Consider the following 21641-nt stretch of genomic DNA (forward strand, 5'->3'; position numbering starts at 1 on the left):
TTTAAAAAAGCCAAATTTTCAGCAACTTTTATTGACTACCTTTGAAAAGCCCTATGCTGCTGTTTTACAAGGCATAATAGACCAGCTCATTTGGTCAAAGCATTCTACATCATTAGTTTGGACTAACTTTTACTGAAACGGCTACAGCATCGAAAGATTTAAGGCAAATTGGAATTCATAGAAAAGGATAAGACACTTCACACTACGTTCAAAGGCAAACGGAAAGCTAAGAAAACGGACACTATAACTGCAACACTGCACTACAGCAACACGCACACTGCAAGCACAGAACATCAGATCTGATGTTTTTTACTATTTTCAATTTCAGAAAACCCATTTCATACAATTAAAAAAAAACACAAAAGAAAAAAGAACAAAAGAAAAATAAACAAAAAACATGGTCATGCACATGAATGTCTTCGTGGTCACCTGTGCATACCCAAAAAATTGAAGGTTTTTTTTTTTGCGTCATAACACTTGATAAAAATTTTTTTTTTTACTAAAATAAACCTGTTCGGGGGAACAGCTACTAGATGAATTTAAGGATTTTTATGCACCTTATAGAACTTATAGCAAAAATAGTTTTAGTTGATTTCATTATAAATAACGTTTTCAAGAACCTGTGCAAAACTGTCAATAATTCCTAAAGCACAATTGATCAGAAAAATCCATGATTGTTTCAGCCTTCACACCCTTCTCCAGGTAAGGTCTCTCCACTATACATCTGGAAGAGAAGAGGTCAAAGCTAGAAATGGGAGCATTGGTTTTTCACAATCTATTGACCGTGTTACCCTGTACTCATTTAAAATACGCCAGGGACTCAAGTCCTGAGTTTCAGTAATAGGAGAAGGGAGGGGAGAAAAGAAGGGGGAAAGGAAGGGTTGAGGAAAAAGCACAAAGGGGAAGGTAGGACAAGGCAGAGTCTCAAGTCTGAAGACTTCTGACGGACGATGTCCTGTGACTAAACCTCCTATGACTCTTGTCGACAAAGAGAAAATCAACTAAACCAGGGCCTAAAATCATGGCCAACTTTACAGATGCAAAATTTCAATAACATCTTGCTTGAGTGAAAAAAAATCACCCTGGCAATGTTGTTAAAACACTATTGTTTGCTCAAAAGCAAAGGATTACAGCAGGGTTGACTGTGAGAGTTCACTCAGTACTTATATTTCCGTAGCATGTTAGACTTCTTCGGGCAGATATAATGACTTAAGAAATGTGCTGAGGTGCTTCATTACAGTGCTGTAACAAAAGGTGATCTTCATTTAGGAGCCTCAAAGATAGATACTTTTTGCTGCTCCACCAAGAAACAGTGTGACTCTCTGCTGTATGCTTTGTGTAGCTTTGGACTCTAAGTTATGAACAAACATCCTAAATGATCACTGCTTCTCCCTCTCAATTTTCTACATTCAAAAAAATGCGTAAACCAATTTGGTTCTAAGCACGAGTTTGAGTCCCACCCTAACAGTGGTTCTTTTGGGACAGCCAGAGAGAGGAGAGCCTTAAACAGGAAACGGTGCATTAAAATGTTCAAAAATGAAAATCTAGGAATTTGGGCAATGCTTTGTTTATAGATACCACAGTCGTCACACCCTCATGCAGTGAGGATCAATATAGCAAAAGCTAACAACGCTTCCTTTCTGTTTACTTATTTTTGCTTACTTTATTAATTTATGGGCTGCTGGTGGGTGGAAGAAAAAAAGCAAAGGTGCTTAAATACAGCTTTCTTTTTCCTAGAGGATACTAATATAAAGCTCATTAGTTCTGCCCACCTGCACAACTAGTGAAGCCACAAGCTTTCTTCCTCTGTCACCTTTAGTTTGTATACTGTAAACAATTTGCCTAAGTCCACTTGATTAAGAGAGTTGTGTTTTTGTCAGTTTTATTTTTAGAGAAACTATGACCCCCTCCCAGATTTTTTGTCTTATGGGGGCAGGTTAATTTTCCACATACCTCACAGTTACTTATTTTGCTGATAGGTATATGGAGAATGGTCGCTGGATGTCTCTACAGCAACCTGCTGCTGGCCACTTGCCTCCTGGAACAAAGCAGATGGGGTTTGGTATAGCCTTCAAAGTCTTAACACTCCTTAGATGTAATTCTGGGAGTCGTCGAGTAGGTTAGTATAGTGGTTTTCTGACACTTGAAATGAAGTAACTGTTTCACTATATTGTACCCCCTAAATTAACGTAAAAGCACATGTTCAAATGATTAAAAAAAAACACCAAAAAAACAAAAAACTCCACAGCTCTTAGGATATAAGAATAGTTGACCACGAAGAGGCCTAGTCTCATTAATAAAAATAATGAGGTTTCCTGATTTGGCACAGTAGAACCATGTTCCTAAGTAGTGCATTTAGTGGACACCTGTTGGTATAGTCTGTAAGGTATTGCATGACAATAGGATTAGCTCAGCCTTGCAGAAAAGTTAAAAATAAAACATTGCCTCCCTTCAGTCACATTTACCCAGTGTCACGCTAATGCTGTCTGTGAGCTGGATACTGCGAGGGAATTGCCACAGAGCCTGAGGAGCAGCATGTCTGAGTGGAAAGAGGAGAGACCCGCGAGTCAGGAGACCTGGGTTCTAATTCTGACTTGGCCACTCGCCATCTCTGTGCCTTAACTTCCTCATCTGCTGCCCCTGCTCTATGTGGGACAGGGTCTGTGCCTAACCTGATTAGCCTCTATTTTATCCAAAGCTTAGCACAGTGCTTGGCACACAGTAAACACATCAAATACCAAAATTAACTATAATTATTTTCCTTATTTGTCCCACATTTTTGTCCCATATTTAAATTTGTATAATTTTAATTCATCCAAAATGATGGATTTACAATCTCGATAAGTACACTTCCAACACTGTACTGGTTTTCCCTGTACCCAGGATCAGAATCCTTACATTATATACATGACCTGTTTTTCTCATTCTACAGTTTCTAAATCTCACCATTCTCTGCTCCATTATGTGTCTGAAGTGGACTTTCAGTTTACTGATTGCAACATTTTAGTTCAAACCAATTAATGAAGATGTGCTACTTGAGATTAGATACTAATGTTGGATTTCCAACTCTAGATTTGTCGTGGGTATACTTTTATTCGAACCCCGGCTCTACCACTTGTCAGCTGTGTGACTTTGGGCAAGTCACTTAACTTCTCGGTGCCTCAGTTACCTCATCTGTAAAACGGGGATTAAGACTGTGAGCCCCACGTGGGACAACCTGATTCCACTGTGTCTACCCCAGCGCTTAGAACAGTGCTCGGCACATAGTAAGCGCTTAACAAATACCAACATTATTATTATTATCTTAAGTAAAAGCAATGTGCATTAAAATCTCCATAAAGATTTGGAAGTTCTTATTGGAGGCTTTTCTTAGAGGTCATTCCAATTATAATCAATGATTTGGGTTACTATATTTCTTTTCAGGGAATAAGACGACTATATAAAGAGTTATATTGGGAAAACAGAGCAAGATGATGTGTGGCTGTACCATCCTGCATTTTATGAACGATACCAACCTCAACAGGAACAGCTGCTGTCTGCACATGAGTATACTGGGGTATGTAGGCTCCTTGCATAGCTGTGGTGGCAGGCATATACTGAAAAGGAGAAAGGGTTAAATAGGATAAATAAAATGCATAAAAATATAGAGTATTCAGGAAAATTGGAATTAAAAGCAAGACCTTCCCCTGCCTTCAAAAGAAAAAGAAATCTAAGCAGACACAAAATCTGATTTAAAAATCAAACTAAGCCTCACATAGTAGTGTAGTAGTGTAGTGGCAATCTCAGACAACACCGTATCTTGAGGAAACACCTCAAGTCAAGTCAAGTGGAAGTTGACCGATCTTTCGTTTTTCAAAATTTAAGAAAAATGATCTTCAGACAAGAATTTATGTACCATTCTTATTGAATAGAGAAGAGGAAAGATTAGAAGCATCTTCGGATCACTTCGGTCACCTAATCTGCCTCTGACCTTTTTGTTTCCCTGATCTGACCTCCTCACCACGAGAGCTTGGTTTGGTGGAGCTGACTCGTGTGTCCCAATTTCAACAGAGCTATCTGCTGTCGCGAAACCTACCCCTCTTGCCCCATCTAGCCCTTTGGCCTCTCTCCAGCATCTTTATAACGAACACCTACTGTTCCGGTACTGCCTAGTGATAGATGACTCATCTGCTGGGTCAAGGGGCTGATCATCGACGCAGGCTGTAGTGACATTGTGTGGTCCATGGAGGGGGTTAACACAGCACCCTAGGGGAGGGGAAGGAAAGACAACAAAAGAAACTAAAGCTGTAGATCCAAGACATTAGCTTACCATTTATGAGTAATGAAGTCTACAACCAAAGCACTGACTGGATTAAAAAAAACAAATCAAAAACCACCACACCCCAAAAGGCCCCTTCTATCTCATGGGTATGGAGTGATCATGGAAGTTTTGCCCTTTCTTCAGCGAAGGCCACAGTGCCTGAGTCAGTGAGAGCAGTAGATGACTGGTTTCTCCCTATTAGTAAAGTCCCATTGGCTGGGAGGCCAGCACCCTTGCTTGATGGCCATCAGGTCTGTTAAGCAGAATGAATGATTAACATTTGCGTTGTCCTTTATGACACATAATGGGGACAAAGGCACTCTGCACAGTTGCAAAAATACTACTGAAAATATTCAGAGACCCTGTATCTCTCAAATGATGAAACAGGCTGAAAAAATACTAAATTTAACTGGGAACTTAACGTTTTCTCCTTAATGTCCTGAGCAGTATCAGTTTTAAAAAAAAAAAGCACAATCAACCAAGCATGTGACCAGTGTAGAAGGAAATGACTCAGATGCACTGAATCCGCTGAAGGAATTTCCTGTTCTGTTTTCTCATTCATCTGTAAGTTTTTAGACGTCAATGTGCCCAGGGAACCCAGACCTCGAGGGCTGCTCTTTCACAAAGAACTAGAATGTGACCAGTCTACAATGCCTGGGAGGGGCCAGTAAATCCCCCCCACCTGGCACCCCCATGCTCCGCCAAGCCAACAGGAACCTGGGTGTTTTCTACATGATCCTTCCTTAGGAGTCTCTCCTACATTTGATTCAGATCCTTCTCTTATGGGCCATCTTTCTGATTTTACTCATCTGAATTACTTCGATCACTAATGAAACATTTTTGCTTCTTAAGAGTCAGCTCAGAATGTTTTTTTCCTGCCCCAAAGCCCCCTAGTAAGACAAGTAAAATAATTTGCTTTTACTACAGTAAACAACCCTAAAACATTTCATTTGTCTGCTACCACCATAGATGAGAACCCATATTGAAGAAGTTTTCTATATGGACCTAGACACTTTTCAGTTGCCCTAGGAAGAGGTCAAGAGTAAAATATTTGCACTCAAATATGGTCTGCCACAAAATGGGGGTGGGGTAAGGGACCATAGCTGAAATGTAAGAATCTTCGAAGTGCGGAAGGAACCACCCAGCTTCCTTTTTGGAATGTAGGATGGGATGGAAGACGGGTTAACTCTCTTAAAACTCCAAATTTCAGAACTATCAATGGTAATCTAGATTCATTCGTATTTGCTGTGATAAATGGTAATGATACATTTTTCATGAATAAACACAGGACTATGCTAACTTCCCATGGGCCAAGGTTAATGAATTTGGGTCCCCCTCCCCATATTTCCAGAGCTTAACTGATTAGCGCAATGGGGCCTGAGAACCTGTGTAGCTCCCACTAACAATCATTAACCCCCTATCGTTAGATCGTTGCTATTTGTTGGGACTATTGGCATTGTCCCCCTCTAGATGGTAAGGTCATTAAGGGCAGGGAACATGCCCGCTGGTTTTGTAGTACTGTACTCTCCCAAGTGCTTAGTACAGTACTCTGCCCATAGTAAGCACTCAATAAATACCACTGATTGATTGATTCACCTTGGGACAGTTGCTTTCTCTGGGCCATAGCTGGTGGTGGTTCCATCCAGGTGGGTTTCTTGCAGCCAAGGGCTTTTAGGGGCAAGGAGAGGAGAGGACAGGTGAGGGGATGACCTCCCTCCCCTGTAGGTCTGGGGGCCCTGGCTTCTTTCCAACTTATTTAAGCAGAGCCGGAGCCTTCTGAGCCACATCGGCCAGGGCTGTGATTCCTGTGCACCTCCCGCACGGTGACCCTGCCAACAAGCTGGAGCTGCACGGACGGGCCGGGGTTCTGCCACAGGATGGGAGGTGGTTTAGGGAGAAACGAGCTTCATCTGGCTCCAAGGCAGCTAGGGGTAGGGGTGAAGGCTGCAGCGGCCCAGCCTCGCGCAACATTTGTGGGTTGTTTCGGGGGCTTCAGCCCTTTAAACACCATACACAAGCCACGGCCAAAGAACAGATGAAGAAGGGGTTACTTACAGGGTGCTGCATGATGTACGGTTGAGGTTGCATCCAAGAAGGACTCTGCACCTAGACAGATGGGAAAGGAGCAAATGACGGCCAGAGTTTCAACCTCACCTTATCTCCATTTAGTCAACTTAAAAGAGAGAAAGAGTAAAATAGCAGCACATGTCTTCACCCCGTAAAGATCAGAATTCCCTTCCTAGTCATGCGGAGGGTTGAAGTCTTCATGAAAATTTTTCTCGACAAAAGGGAAAGGAAGCCTGTAATCTCCCCCCATCACCACTTACCACATTACTCACTAACTTTAGGTACAACTCGGACTGTATTACGGGACAGTGCTTCAACTAGGTCTACCCAGTAGTTCACCGAATTACTCGCCTCCCACTTCACTCCCCTCCCAAATCTGCCCCCAACTTTGAGAGGCCAAGTGTTCATGGAGTGTAAATGAACCCTTTTATAGACTGGCCCTATATTTAAGGAAAGACAAACTGACTTGCTAATACCATATTTACTCACATGACTGCCTCACTTTTTGCATTCCCAAATAGGGGAGGACTATTAAGTGGGGAATTATGAAAAGGAGGAGAATCAACGATAAGGGGAAAGGAAGGAAGAAAAAGATTTGAGGACACTTATGACTTTCTCTTACTTCTACTAATTTCTCCCAAATGCTGCACAGAGTAGGCAGTCGGTGAACTACTTCCTAGCCTCTTCTCTGCCTACCTGGAGTTTGCAAAATCTCAGCAGTGTTCTGACTCTAATCCTCCTTCCTACCCCAGCAAGTCCAAGTTTCCAAGAAACCCCCCCTGGGTCAGGCTGTCTCCACCAGTGTTCTGACCTTACTCCTCCTTCCTACCCTGTGTGTGCTGCTACCACTGCTAGCAGAAATCTTTAATTTTCTCCTCAGAAACCAAGGATGGGGTCAAAGAGAAAATTATGTACTGGAGGCAATAATGTGAGTTGATATAGAAACACCACATCTTGCTGTTTACTGTAGATTTCTGACCTATATGGGACCAATACCCTGTTATAGGCTATTTTCATTTTAAATGGTTATTAAATCACAGCTAATTAAGGAACTAAGCATTTTCCTAGGCCATTATGAGTTTATGAGTTAAAAAAAAATAAGTCAACCATCCCAACAAAAACCTGCAAAGGAATGAATTTCCATCCCCTACACTCCACAGAAGCCACCTTCTAAAAGGTCGCAAATGGTCTGCTTCTTGCCAAATCCAACGGCCTCTATTCCATCCTAATGTCCTTGATCTCTCAGCTGCCTTTGACACTGTTGGCCACCCCCTTCTCCTGGAAACATTTCACTGATACTGTCCTCTCCTGGTTCTCCTATCCCTCTGGCCACGCATTCTCAATGTCTTTAGCAGGCTCCTCCTCTGCCTCCCATCCTCTAACTGCAGGAGTCCGTCAGAGCTCAGGTCTCCTTCACCCTCTCCATCTACTCCCTTGGAGAACTCATTCACTCCCACACTTCAACTACTACCTCTATGCAGATGATACCCACATCTCCAGCCCCAATCTCTCTCCCTTTCTGCAGTCTTGTATTCCTTCCTGCCTTGAACACATCTCTACTTGGATGTCCTGCCATCACCTCAAAGTTAACATGTCCAAAACAGAACTCCTTATCTTCCCACCCAAATCCTGTCCTCCCCCTGATTTTCCTGTTGCTGTACACAGCACCACCATCCTTCCTGTATCACAAACCCATAACCTTGCAGTTACCCTTGACTGATCTCTCTCATTCAATCCACATATTCAATCTATCACTACATTCTGTCAGTTCAACCTTCACCACTGTGCTAAAATCCGCCCTTTCCTGTTACCACATTAATCCAAGCATATACCCTATCCCACCTTGATTAATGTATCAGCCTCCTGGCTGACCACCTGGCCTTATGTACATGTCTGTTATTTAATGTCTGTCTTCCCCTCTAGGCAGTGAGCTAGTTGAGGACAGGGAATGGGTCTGTTATATTGTACTCTCCCAAACACTTATTACACTTATTACAGTGAGTTGCAAACAGTAAGCACTCAGAAAATATGATCGATAGATGAAGCAGCATGGCCTAGTGGAAAAAGCACCAGCCTGGGAGCTACAAGATGTGGGTTCTAATTATGGCTCCACCACTTGTCTGCTGTGACCATGGGCAAGTTACTTGACTTCTCCTGTACCTCAGTTACTTCATCTGTAAAATAGGGATAAAATCCCCCTTCCTCTTACTTAGACTGTGCACTCTTTGTGGGACAGGGACTGTGCCCAACCTTATTATTTTGTATCTACCCAAGTGCTTGGCACATAGTAATGCTCAGCAGGTGCCATAAAAAAGTGAGTATTTTGAATCAATTAATAATCTAAACTCCACACAACCTAAAATACTGGGCCTGAATTTATACATCTAATTTGAAAAGAACTGCAGTCACAAACTCCTTTATCAGACAAGAAATTAAAACCTCAAACATTCCTGCTAGCTAGATTGCTAATTAGGACAGAATTCAAAGTCTAACCCCCAAACTTTACTGCAAGGAAGAAAATGAATTTTGTGAAGTAATTTGGGGGCATGGCCTCTGGACCGAGAAAGCCTAGAAAGGTGCTAGAGACAAGCTCTGGGTAGATCCCTTACATCGTATGAAGTAGAGTAACAAGACCAATCTGTTCTCTTGACTGTGGAAGAAACTGTAGACCACTAGAAGACAGGTGTGTTTTTAATGGTATTCAAGTGCTTACTAGGTGCCTGCCAGACACTGTTCTAAACGCTGGGGTCGATACAATAACTTAATCAGGTTGGACATAATCCCTGTCCCACATAGGGCTTGCAGTCTTAATTCCCATTTTACAGATGAGGTTACTGAGACACAGAGAAGCTGTGACTTGCCCAAGGTCACACAGCAGACAAGTGGCAGAGCATAATCCACCCAAGCTGCTAGGGGGTGGCTTTTATGGCATCGCTTGGGGCAGGAGTCACTATGCTGCCCCTTCAGGGCCTGGGATGCTTGGGAAGCAGCATTATAAAGAGTTATGGAATTAGAGGGAAAGACAAGGAGGCTAGTCAGATGGTGCATCTCTAACCATTCATGTCAAGAAGGGCAAAGAGCCCATTATTTCTCCAAGCATCCTGTTGCCACAGATGGAGAAAATGCTGGGCTGCATGAAGAATCTGTCTGATACAGTAACAGCCTTTCTTATGTTCTTAGGATCAGATTCCTTGCCTCCCAATCTCCTCCTCCCCCAAAACAGAGAGGGCTATAAAATGGGGATTAGGAGTGTAAGCACCCTGTGAAACGTGGTGCGTCCAATCTGATTAGCTTGTATCTACCCCAGCGCTTAGTAAAATGTTAGGCACACAGTAAGTAAATACCATAAGAGAAAAAAAATTAGGAGGCTAGGATTGACCTTGACTGCAAATCAGCTGAGTACTCTTCGCTGTGGATCTGTTCCCCAGCTAAGTTTGATTAAAATGAAGTGCTCCTCGCTCACTGACATTCAGTTATCTGGACTGGAGCCTTCCCCAACATTAGGGCACTGGTGAAGGCAAGTTTTTTAATTCCAATTGTCAACTGGGAACTGGATGAGAAAAGGCCTGATCAGACACAAATCACTTGTAACTGCAGCCCTAGTTGCAAAGCTTCCAGGGGCTAATAGCTGCAACAGGAACTCATTTGGACCAGACCCTGTTTTCAGTATGATTCAGAGGGCTGAGAGTAACAGCAAGCTGAAGAGCCAGGGCCTGCAATGTCTATTTCACAGAGCTCTGGGAGCCTACCGTGAATCCACTTGACACTTTTCTTTGATTTCCCCAAATAATAATGGTTCCAAAAGCTTGTGTTCCTTTTCTGTGAAGTGATTCAAGCCTAGAGGTTTTGGTTCATGTAAATAAGTGGCGTGAAATGAAATACAGCTTCCTTGGGTGTTAAGGAAACTCTTCATGTGTCTTAGGGAAGAGGAGAAAATAGCAGAATAAGAGAATTCCACAGGGAATGATGCAAAACAGTGGATAGGTGGCTATAGACCATCTTGCTACATTTTTGCAGTGAGAGATTATTTTAAAATAATAATAGCTGGTATTTGTTAAGCATTTAAGTACCAAGCACTGGGCCCAGATTCTAAAAGGATGGGAGAACAAGTGTCATCAATGTTAGACATGAAGAAATTGAGGTATAATGAAATTAAGTGACTTGCCCAAGGACACATAGCAGGCAAGTCACAATCAGAACCCAGGTCTCCTGACTCCCAGTCCCTTGCTCTTTTCACTAGGCGAAGTTGCTTCTCTTTTGACCAAAATTTAGATCACTTAGTACAGTGAAATGAGTTCCTTTACTTTTCTTTTATTGGCAGCAGAATAATTAAAATTTGCATCAATCATGATTCTGATTTATCTGGGAAGTGGTTCTTATGTAAATGAAGTTTACTAAATTTCTCTCTGTGCCTGTTGGTAAGAAACACTAAAGATCGATGCCTTTTGGTTTTGACTAATTATGAAAGAAGAACATGTACGCTCAGATATTTGGGAACATGAATGACTCCATAGAAAATGGAAGAGTCACCTCCGCCACCTAAGTGAAACTCACAAAGCTAGAAAATGAGGGGGAAAAGGCTCAGAGGACACCTTGAACGTAAATTATAAAACCAGGTAGAAATCTGGTGGTCTACAGAGACAATGAAATAAAAATAAATAAGAAATAAAAAAAGATTCAGTTGCAGCTAGCCAAACACATAGCAGGGGATCGCAGGGTGGGGTCAGTGGGGTGGGGAGTCTAGTGAGATCCTCTCCCAAACTGTCCCCGCCCCCCATTCCACACCCTGTCCTGGTCCAGTCTTGTTCCCGGTGTTACTACTATGTCTGTGAGACTACGAGTGGAAAGGGGAGGGAGGGAGGTGTCTGGCCTAGCAAGCAGCATCTGTCACTCAGTTTAAGGAAAAAAAAAAAAAAAAGCAGCATGGAGAGGGTGGGATGTCCAGGGAGGCAAGGGGTCCCAGGTTTGGGGGTCTTGGGGCAAAAAAACCCCCCGCTGGAATGAAGGATGGGGGTGGGGCAGAGAAGTGGGAAGGTGCAGGATAAGGAAATGTCCTGACTGGTTCTGAAACGGAATATAGTTAATGGCCTTTAAGTTTATGGTCGAATTTAGCACCATGACAGAACCATTCACAACACTACCACCATTTCATGGAACAGCTGGATCTTAAAATATGCCTGCACTTACTTGCAAAGGGTCAAGAGGAGCTGCTGGGGATGGGGAAATACCTACCTAGATCCAGAACTAAATTTTGATTGCTATTCAAAACCCAAAAATGACGTATTAAGATTAACCTGTTTTGTACACTGAAATGGGGGCAAACCACTTTCACCTTTGAGCTTAAAAAACAACAACAACAAACCCAACAATAACAAAATCTCCACTATTATCATGTGACAGCCCAAATTGCACAGGTTGCCGCCCACCTCTTTTTCTAAACAACTAAGGAAAAAAATTACACTAACCAGTAAGGATTTTCAGCCAGCCTCAGGGATTAGCGTCAGTTTCACCATGCAGGATAGAAATTGCAGCAATAAACAGTACACATTGTTCAATCACCACCCATGACATACACACACATTTCCAAGAGAAATTTTAAGAGATTTTTTTCACAGAACAATTGATTCATCCTGAAATAATAACTTCATGCATCATATATGCAAGCTTCTTATAGCTCTCTCTCTCTAAATATTTATGCCTACTCTAATTAAACTCCTGGAAACAAGCAACCCATTATGAATTAGGTACTCATTTTACTGCTGCATGGAATTTGGAATGTATTTCTTTACAATTTTGCACAAACATTGAGACCTAAGTAAAACAAAAGTAGGAATGAACATGGTCTCAAGTCTTTGCAATAGCAGTGCTGAGCTCTGAAAACTACAAACCTGATATGTGGAAACAGGAGAAGCAATATAGGGTGTAATCGACGTCTGAGTGATCATTCGATTCGTAGCAATACTGTATGGTGAAGGATAAAATCTAGAACAAACACAAATGCCCTTATTAAATAAAGCCCTTAGGAAATACTGTCATTTTAAACATTTACAGCACAAAAATGATGTAGGCTCCATGTTCCCTCCCTCTGTTTCCCTCAGGACCTACCCATTCTGTAAAGCAGCTGTAGTTGGATCATAAGTAAGTGTCATTCCGGCCTGTGGGGAGGAAGAAAGTACATTTAGAATGGAAAGAGTTCACAACATTCCATTTTTCAGTGTGTCATACAGTGTAAAACATGATTGCTTAACATAATTCCAGTATTACAAGAAATTACAGTTAAGTGATGCTTTATATACACAGGCATTAACATTAGGAAAAATAATTATAAACTAAATGGCATCACTCTAGAATTAAGCCAACATGATTACCTACTTTCTGACCCCAATCTATAAATCATGACCGACAATACAGTACGAGGGAAAGTTGGAGCGAGAGTAAAAAACCTGTCTGCAAGAGGTGGAGGAAACGCATCGGGTTTGTGGATGCTGCCCTTAATTGAATACGCTAAGAAAATCATATGGGAAACTGGTTCTTCAAAATGCATACATGGAAGTGTGTTCAAGTTATAAATGTATTTCAGTCATTTCAGGACAATTCTTGAACACCTCATTACCCCTAAGAGACCATAAAATTACAGTAAGAGAAAAACGCTGTGCCTCTTACATCCCTTAAAAACACAGACATAGTAAACCCTCTGAATTATCATCAGGGGCAAAATATAGACTTGTAGCAAGTTTAAGCCTGGTATATTTTGAGTTTATACACCCCCCCCAAGAGATTCTACAGTTCTAGATTCTTCCCCTTCTAGACTGTAAACTCACTGTGGGTAGAGAACGTGCCTACCAACTCTGTTGCACTGTACTCTTCCCAAACTCTGCACATGGTAAGCGCTCAATAAATACCACTGATTAAGATCTGATTGCTGGCATCTACTCAAACAGCGATGAGAATAAGCCACAAAGTCTTTTGTGTGACTATTATTTCCATAAGCACGCATTACTACACACCCACACTTAAGTTTCAAGGAAGGACTTACAAGTCTCACCTCGCCTTCTCTCTGCCATGCTCTTCCATTCTGTATGTACTTGCTCTGGTTCTGTCTCTTCTTCTGTCCTCCATCTGCAAACTTGCACAACAAGGGTTCTGCAGGAGCTGAAGAAACGGAAAAACAACATTATGAGGTCAAAAGCCAATGGGGACTGTAATCGTGATAGGGTCAGTATGTAACATAAATTTTAACCTGGAATTACACGTTAGCCTCTTTGGAAAACAAACTGTCACTACCATGGTTACAGAACTGGATGGAGGCTGTATTTTAAAATGACAGTCTACCTTGATTCTTTTCAAATCATCAGTGAAAAGTAGAGAATGAAATGAATTTCCTTATCCTGACTTGGTTTGGAAGGGATGCATTTGAATCTTCCAGCTGTGGTTTTTAAAAGGTGGGAGAGAGGAGGGAGGGGAGAGGAAGAGCAGTAGTGAGAGTAATATTTAATCAGTCCCTACTGAATGTAACACACTGTACTAATCTGGACATAAAGTGTACGGGATGTGTTTTCTGTCCCCCAAAATTTCATCAGAGATCAATTCAGAGACCAAATGGGGAAAAGAGGACATGCAGCCACAGGAAGACTCTACCTACAACAGTTCTAAACGCAGTATCCAGAAAGTTGAAAACAACTATGCCCCAGAGCTAGCACCTCTTATGCCTTTACCTCTAATTCCCCCCTAGCACCAAGAAGATCATTTGACTCCTGAAAGCTCTTGCCCTTTTGCACTTTTTGTGGGCATTTCTGATCAGTACAATAAAAGGTTCCCTTGCATTTAACTAGTTTCCCACATGCTGGCTTCGTCTTCCGGGCAAATACAGGTATTACTCTCATGTTCTGTTTCAAAGTTAAACTTAAAGGGGGAAAATAATGCTCGTGGAAAATGGATTCCTTCCCCCTTTGTCTCTCACTATCCTCATTTATCTTCCTCATTTATGCCCTATTACTAGTAGGCAGCTTCTAACCCAGCCAAACGCTAACCACACAGGATGAAAGCAGTAGAGGACCTGCCTCTCAGCGCTTCTCTGCCAGCACAACCTGTAATTCCTCTTCCATGAGCTGTCGGGGGTTGTTGGGTGACACTCCTTTATCCTTCCCCAGAAGGCAACACCCCTTTGGGACATGTTAGGATCTGAAGTTGTGGTCGTTCTGAAATGAACCGGGCCCAGGAGTATGGGAGGTCAAGAGCACATCCTTGCTGCTAAAACATGTGACATGGAGATGAGAATTGGCATCTGCCCCATTTTTCACAAGGGACCTTTTTGTTTACCTCTTGCATCCTCCCTCTCCATCCCCTCCCTCCTCCTGTTTTCCTATGCAAGGGACTCTTATTGGAAGCAATCTGGGTGTGGAGGATGACTGGATGGGGAAGAACTGATCTTTGTCCTCCTTTTAGAGAAGATCTGGATTTTCCAAAATTCTTAGTGCCTTGAATGATGAGTAAAGGTAAAGCAAAATAAGGTGATAAAGCAAATCGATGAGATCGATTCCTGTGGAATCTCCCTTAGGAAGGGATCTGAACTATTTAAACAGATAAAACCTGATGAATAACCTCCTCTCCCCTTCTGATCCTGTGAGAGTCGGGATTGGTTTAGCTATCCTAAAAGTCCTTTTCCAGCTCCAGGTTGTGAGGGGCTGAGACCTACCCCAAAATGTTTCACTACCTGTAGCAGGCAGGGGAGTGACTCTGGGAGAGAGCGACAGAGTTTGTGGGGGCCTGCGACCACATATTCCCGGGAGGAAGGTAGGCAGAATAGACCGATGGAACCAAGGGAAAACTTGGTAAACTCTTGGTAACTTCTAAATGGAGCCTTGATGAAATCACCCCAAACGCCAACAGATGCTTTGATCTATAAGATCGTACTGTTTGTAAAGTTACAAAATTAGATACGGTAAAGACGTTTAATAATGAACAGCCTCTAACTATGTTTATCCACTTTAACTGTTGAGCAACAGGGCATTCTGGATCCAGAAATAAGAATGGAATAAACCTTATATGAATTCTAGATCAATGTTTTTAATAGAAGCAGATGACAGAGAACATATTTTAATAATTTTAAAACTGTATTTATGACATGATCCGATGCTCTTTCTCAAACATTATTTTTTTTTCCTAAGGCTACAAGAGTGGGATGAAGAAACAGCTTGTCAGCTAGCAGGTGTCCCACTTGTCTTAGGCTCACCAATTTCTCATTAATCTTGAAACAGTGTGGCTGACAGGAAGGCTAAAGAAAATTAAAATGGGTAGAGCCACTTGATTCCCTGAAATTAATGCCTCTCTCAATATTCTGCACTAAATACCCTAAAATCCAAACGAGGATGTCTCACTAAACAGTAACTGAAACTATACCAAATTCTCCTTGGACTTAACTGATCAAAGAACTGGAGAGTCATTTACAGTATAGAGGGGTTTCTTATTTTTTAAAAATGCTACTCAGATTAATTGCAGCTGATGCTGCTGTTACTTCTGCATTGTTGCTCCATCTACTGGGTGACCTTATTTTGAGAAACTGCATTTCTCTACAAGTTTTTGATGTCTTACTGAATTTAAACATTTGTTTCTGATACTCTGAGAATGATTTAGAGCTTTACTCTTACAGCTTTTGTAAGGAAATTTTAGGTGGCAGATGGGGCTTCATTCATTATTACTACAATGAGATGCATACCATGAATATGGAACAAAAGCTCTCTATGCTCTCTTTGAAATCTGCCAAGAAAAATGGTCTGTACTAATGGGGATTCGATGGCTGAGGCAGCGGAAAACATTTTATTATAATTTTTAATGGTATTTGTTAAGCACTTAACATGTGCCAGGCACTGTACTAAGTGCTGGATACGAGCTTATCAGGTTCCTGTCCCATATGGGGCTCACAGTCTTAGTCCCCATTTTACAGATGAGGGAACTGAGGAACAGAGAAGTTAAGCCCAAGGTGTCACAGGCGACAAGTGGAAGAGTGGGGATTAGAACCCAGGCCCTGGAGTCCCAGGCCCGTGCTCTCTCCAGGAGACCATGCTGCTTCAACAGTCTCATGGAGAGAACCCTAAAAGATAATCTAAAGCCTCCAAGAAGATTTTTGTCCTGAATGGTTTGTTATTAATTATTTTAATTATGGTATTTGTTAAGTGCTTATTATTTGCCAAGACCTGTTCTAAGCACTGGGGTAGAGACAAGGTAATCAGGTTGTCCGTCGTGGGGCTCACAGTCTTCATCCCCATTTTACAGAGATAACTGAGGCACAGAGAAGTGAAGGGACTTGCCCAAGGTCATACAGCAGGCAAGTGGCAGAGCCGGGATTAGAAGCCACGACCTCTGATTCCCAAGTTCATGCTCTTGCCACTAGGCCATGTTGCTTGTTGTATTATACTCTCCCAAGCATTTAGTAAGTACAGTGCTTTGCACAAAGTAAGTGCTCAATAAATGACGGAGTGAATTGAATGAATGAATTATCCAGGTGGATGATCAGTAGAGCCAAATAAATGGGATAAAATGGTTCAATCCCTTTCTCTCCAATTCACTCAGTTTTAGAGGTAAGCTTGCTTTTCAGAGATCTTACATTGACTGGAAATTCCTCTTGTCCTAAGGTGGCTATGGAGACCTTTTCTAGGCAGCTCTCTCCCTTAAGCCTGAATGTGGAAAAAGCAAAAATTCCCCAAAGCACAAAATTTTCCATATAAATTCAAACTGGGATTGGAGGTAAGGTATTCAATGGGATAGAACCTTCGGCATAAACTCATTTTATTTGGAGAAAACTTTAATATTATCTTTGAATTCTGACAACACTTTCATACGACTGATTGAATGATTCCCTTCTGTAGCCCCCACCGAGGCAGAATACTATTATCTCCCCAGTCATGATCTATTACCTCCAAGGCATCTCCACATGGTTGTCCTAATGGCACCTCAAACTCCGTATATCTAAAATGGAATTTATCTTCCCAAATAATCCCACTCCACCTAACCTTCCCCCCACCTTTCAACTCTCTCACTCCAGCCTTCCGCTAAATTATGTTAGTTTTTCTTTCACAATGTTTCCTGTATTTGTTCCTTCCTCTCCATCCCAGTGGCCACTACCACCCTGGCCCCAGCGCTTGTCATTTCCCATCTAAATTACTGTTTCAGCCATTTCACTGGTCACCCTTCCTCTAGCCTCTCCCTTCTCCAGTCCGCACTTTGCTTGGCTGCCGGATTAATATTTTTAAAACGGTGTTCCGCACATGACTTTCTACAACTCAAGAGCCTCCGATGATTACCCATTCCTCTCCATATAAAAAAAAAAACCCCACCCCAACTCCTGGCAATTGGTTTTATGGCTTCCAACCAGCTCCATCCTCCCTAATAATCCACTCTTTATTCCCTCTGCAACCCACCTTTCACTCTTCATTTCTACAAAGGCAACCTTCTCCTAGTGCCTAGGATTCGACTGTCCCTCCTTCAGACTCCTTGCTCATACTTCTTCCTGCCTGGATCCTTCTCCCCTTTCAAACCCTCCGGATCACGACTCTATCTTCGTCTTCCTGAAATGTCTCTAGAAAGTATTTCCTGATTAAGCTTCACCTTCTCAAGTTGTGTCCATCCAACAATCCCGTTTAACACTTAAATGCATGCGAAGTCTCATCCTTGTAACCTTCCTAAAATCCCACCTCATCTAGGTCATCCTCAATTCATTCACAACATCCCAGTTGTGTCAACTCCGCAACTACTCTCATTACTCCCATCCTCAGAATTTATTTGTGCATTCAATTATTTATTCAGCAGTTTTACCCTGATACACTTGCTCCATTTTCCATTACAGTCTCATTCTTCCTTCTGCTTTCATTAATTGTAAATAATTTTTTTTTCTGTGTCTCTTATTAGGTTGTAAATTCCTAAGGGCAGGGAACATGTATCTCGCTACTACTACTATCTCACATGCTCAGTAAAGTTTATGCTCAATAAGTGCCAATATATTAATATTAACTTATGTATTTTTTCTTACTTTTGTTCTCAAAGGCGGTGGAATTTTCCTATGTCTGCCAGTCTACCTTGACAGACCATAAATTTCTGAGGGCAATGTCGGTGTTTCCTCCTCAACTGTACGCTCCTAAGTGCTTAGTTCAATGCTCCGTTCACAGTAGATGTTCAAAAAGTATCTACTGATTGACTGATTCTGTGACGGGGGAGTGGGAAAAAGTAATTAGATGGTAAGCAAGAAAATCCACATCTAAGCACATATTTCTTAGGAGTCAGGAACTTTATCCCTCGAAGTGATTCATGTTTCAAGAAGCTCATACTGCCAATTCACAGTGGATTATCTGGGTTACTTTGGAAAGTCTGACAAATAATGCAGGGCTGCCACTATCATGGATTTTATCCATTTTAGCATATTTTAAAAGTACAAAATTGACTAGAGTCATTTAAAATTTTTTACAGAAATGTAACTTTTTTTTAACAAATCTTCGAGGACCCTAATGCTCACCAAGGGACAAAATGTGGTGTGGGTGCATTTGTGGATGGGAGGCTTCCACAGCCCTTCCCCAAATTCTCCCCCGTGGGAGTCTCCTTTCTTTCCTCAAGATGGTGTCTCGCTAGAGTGTGCATTCCAGGAGTTTTTGCCACTTCTCTCCAGCCGGAATTTCCTCTAAGGGGAGGAAGAAAGGGCTTTCCTGTTGGCCGGGGCTGAGGGCAGTGCTGTAGCTTTGGGATGTGTGGGGGATTGCAGCTGGCACAGAAACAGGTGTGTGCTCCTGGGGTCTGGGTGTGCGATTATATTCGCCTCTGGTTTAGTGATGTTTCCTGGGCCACATCCAAGGAGGGGAAAAAATATTGGTGGCAGCCTTGACAATTCAGAACCACAGATCTTCCGCAGCACATACCAACTACGCAGGGTTTGTATCCCTCTAATTGGGTCACGATAAGTACACATGGGTTGGGCGCCGCCTCTGCTTCAGTAAAATAGGGTTATCAGGGTCCCTCCTTCCTCACTCCTTGGAAGAAGTTTCTTACGCTAAAAATTTGGAGGAGAGTCTAGTTCAGGGGCAGTGAAAATCTCTCTCCTATTTACTCTCAACCAAGACCCTCTCTGGCATTTTTCTAAAGACTCGGTCTGATTGAAAGTAGCGTGGCCTGGAGGAAACAGCATGGGCCTGGGAGTCAGAGGACCTGGGTTCTAATCCTGGCTCCACCACCTGTCTGGTGCAAGTCACTTCATTTCTCTGTGCCTCAATTTCCTCCTGTCTCATGCTATTATCTTATACCTACCCCACTGGTTAGAGTGCAGTGCCTGGCACATAGTAAATGCTTAACAAATACAGTAAGAAAGGAACTTTTCTGTGAGTGATGGGCTTCTTAGATCTTTGAACTGTTTACTTATTCTTGGTGGACTTAAAAGGACACCAAGTCTTTCTGCCTTTCTACCTTCAGCAAGCAAAGGTGAGGCACAAATGCTGTTACTGACCCTTTATACTTATTTAGTTGTAATAATGATCATCACTACCAAACAGTTATTAGGCATTTGTCAGGCCCTGGACCTCTGAGGCGCCACTGTCCATATCACAAAACTGAAAATCAATCATTCAATCAATGCTATTTCTTTCCCTACTGGCGTTTGGGATTAAGTAAGGTAATCTTGTAATGAAATGAACAAATCTAACAATTTGGACACATTGCTACTGTGGGAAGAAAGGAATACTAAAATGCTAGTATCCTTCAAGGCCAACAGGCTCATTCTTTTTAGCTATCCAGGACAACAAATATTTATTGGGCACCCACAATGAAGGGAGCTCAACTGCCTAAAACACAGTTCCCCTGTGATCACTATTGTGCATTTTAGGCCTCTTGCAACATGTTATCAGACTGTTTGTTTGGCTTGGCTCTGACTGCACATTCAAGGACTATCCTGGCTGTGCCATTAACTAGCAAATCACTTGCTCTCCCTGGATTTGCTCCCTTGCCCATAAAATAAGGGTGGGAATGTGGTTGGTGAGGGTAGCAAACACAGAAATTTGCTCCTTTGCTGCTTCGACTAGGTGATAACATTATCGATATTTTCAAGTTGCAACTATAGCAGTTTGAGTCTGAGAAACTCTCTCAGCCGTGCAAACGAGCCAATCACATCCATTTGTTATATTCTTTCAATGTTTGGTGCTTTTCCCAGGCTGGATACTTCTTTCTAACATGGTGATCAGCAGGGTACTGGGGACATGACTCCTTTTGCCAATCTGCAGCTATACATGTATTTTAAAAGTAGCCTCCGTATCACCCATAAAAATCTCCTCGCCAGTTATGCACCCAAGATGGCCTTTGGTGCCAAGGCCATTTTGGAAAAATGGAGACGATGATAATTTGGGGGTCAACTGCTGAAGAGAAATTGTCGCCTTGGGTATATTTTCTATTTTAGGCTTGTTTTGCTTAATCACTTCCACAAGAAGTCTCTCATATCACTGGTGATGTACTTAGACTAGCCAGCAGTAAGATGGCGGGTCCCAAGAGATAATGGCAGACACACCAGTGTGCCCTGAGAATTTTAAGGCTCTGCCAGATTATCACAGCATAATTGCAGGCAGGGGCCCCCATTCAGTTAAAGATGGCACTGACTTGAAACAAGGGACTTTGGGCTCTGAGACCATCCTTAGTTCCCCTAATCCAACCTTTTCCAGTCCAGCCGTTCTCAATCCTTGAAAACTCCCAGCATGCTATGAAGTATTTTCGCATGGGGGCGGCTAACGTGAGCAGACGGTCAGTTCAGGGGCCCAATATGAGTCTAAGTAGAGAAGATGAGGTTAGGATGCCAAAGGAAAAGCACTTGAGAGAGTCCAATAAACAGAAGAGTTGGTAGATATGTTTCCTGCCCAAAATGAGCTTATGGTCTAGTGGAGAAGTCTGCAACTGATGGCTTGCTGCATAGTTATTGTCCCCTTTTATCCCTGACCACTAAGGAATCATCACTTTGAACAACCTTTGAAGTGTCAAGGGACTGTTGTTCTCTTGGACACTCTCTTCACCGATCAAAACCAAACTGTCCAGAGAAGCTCTCTTCTCTCATTTTGCAAGGGCCAGAGATCCTTTTCTTAGTACAGCTCCTAAATCAAGGGTTCACACCTTGAGAACCAGAACAGCTGGTGAAGCTGTTCCGGCATAACTGGGTGGGGAGAGAAGAAAGGGAGAGGGAATCAGTTGAAGTATTTGATCCCAATCAATGCCTGTGAATCTCAAACTGACCTTGCTAAACGCTTTCCAAAAGCTGTTT

The 21641-nt window shown here is 42.3% G+C and overlaps 1 protein-coding gene and 1 long non-coding RNA gene across 9 annotated transcripts in view; one reads left to right on the forward strand and one right to left on the reverse strand.

Annotated features, from left to right (window-relative positions):
- The window catches only part of RBMS1 (RNA binding motif single stranded interacting protein 1), a 182589-nt gene continuing 160948 nt past the window's right edge, over nucleotides 1-21641 (reverse strand). For 6 of the 8 annotated variants that reach the window (XM_007671167.3, XM_029072384.2, XM_007671166.4 and 3 more), the window contains exons 7-14: nucleotides 13404-13519; nucleotides 12473-12522; nucleotides 12256-12349; nucleotides 6356-6406; nucleotides 4135-4245; nucleotides 3516-3596; nucleotides 1954-2038; nucleotides 1-724 (exon numbers count right to left, since the gene is read on the reverse strand). In XM_007671167.3, coding sequence (XP_007669357.1) covers nucleotides 1961-2038; nucleotides 3516-3596; nucleotides 4135-4245; nucleotides 6356-6406; nucleotides 12256-12349; nucleotides 12473-12522; nucleotides 13404-13519 — 581 coding nt within the window. In that variant the 3' untranslated portion in view covers nucleotides 1-724; nucleotides 1954-1960. The remainder of the gene's footprint in view (nucleotides 725-1953; nucleotides 2039-3515; nucleotides 3597-4134; nucleotides 4246-6355; nucleotides 6407-12255; nucleotides 12350-12472; nucleotides 12523-13403; nucleotides 13520-21641) is intronic. The other 2 variants (XM_007671169.4, XM_016228161.3) reach the window with 1 other exon arrangement.
- Nucleotides 2034-3644, forward strand: LOC114814311. The gene is made up of 2 exons (XR_003762087.1): nucleotides 2034-2119; nucleotides 3424-3644. It is a non-coding gene; the product is annotated as an uncharacterized LOC114814311 (long non-coding RNA).

This window comes from Ornithorhynchus anatinus, chromosome 9 (assembly GCF_004115215.2).
Source record: "Ornithorhynchus anatinus isolate Pmale09 chromosome 9, mOrnAna1.pri.v4, whole genome shotgun sequence".
NCBI lineage: Eukaryota > Metazoa > Chordata > Mammalia > Monotremata > Ornithorhynchidae > Ornithorhynchus > Ornithorhynchus anatinus.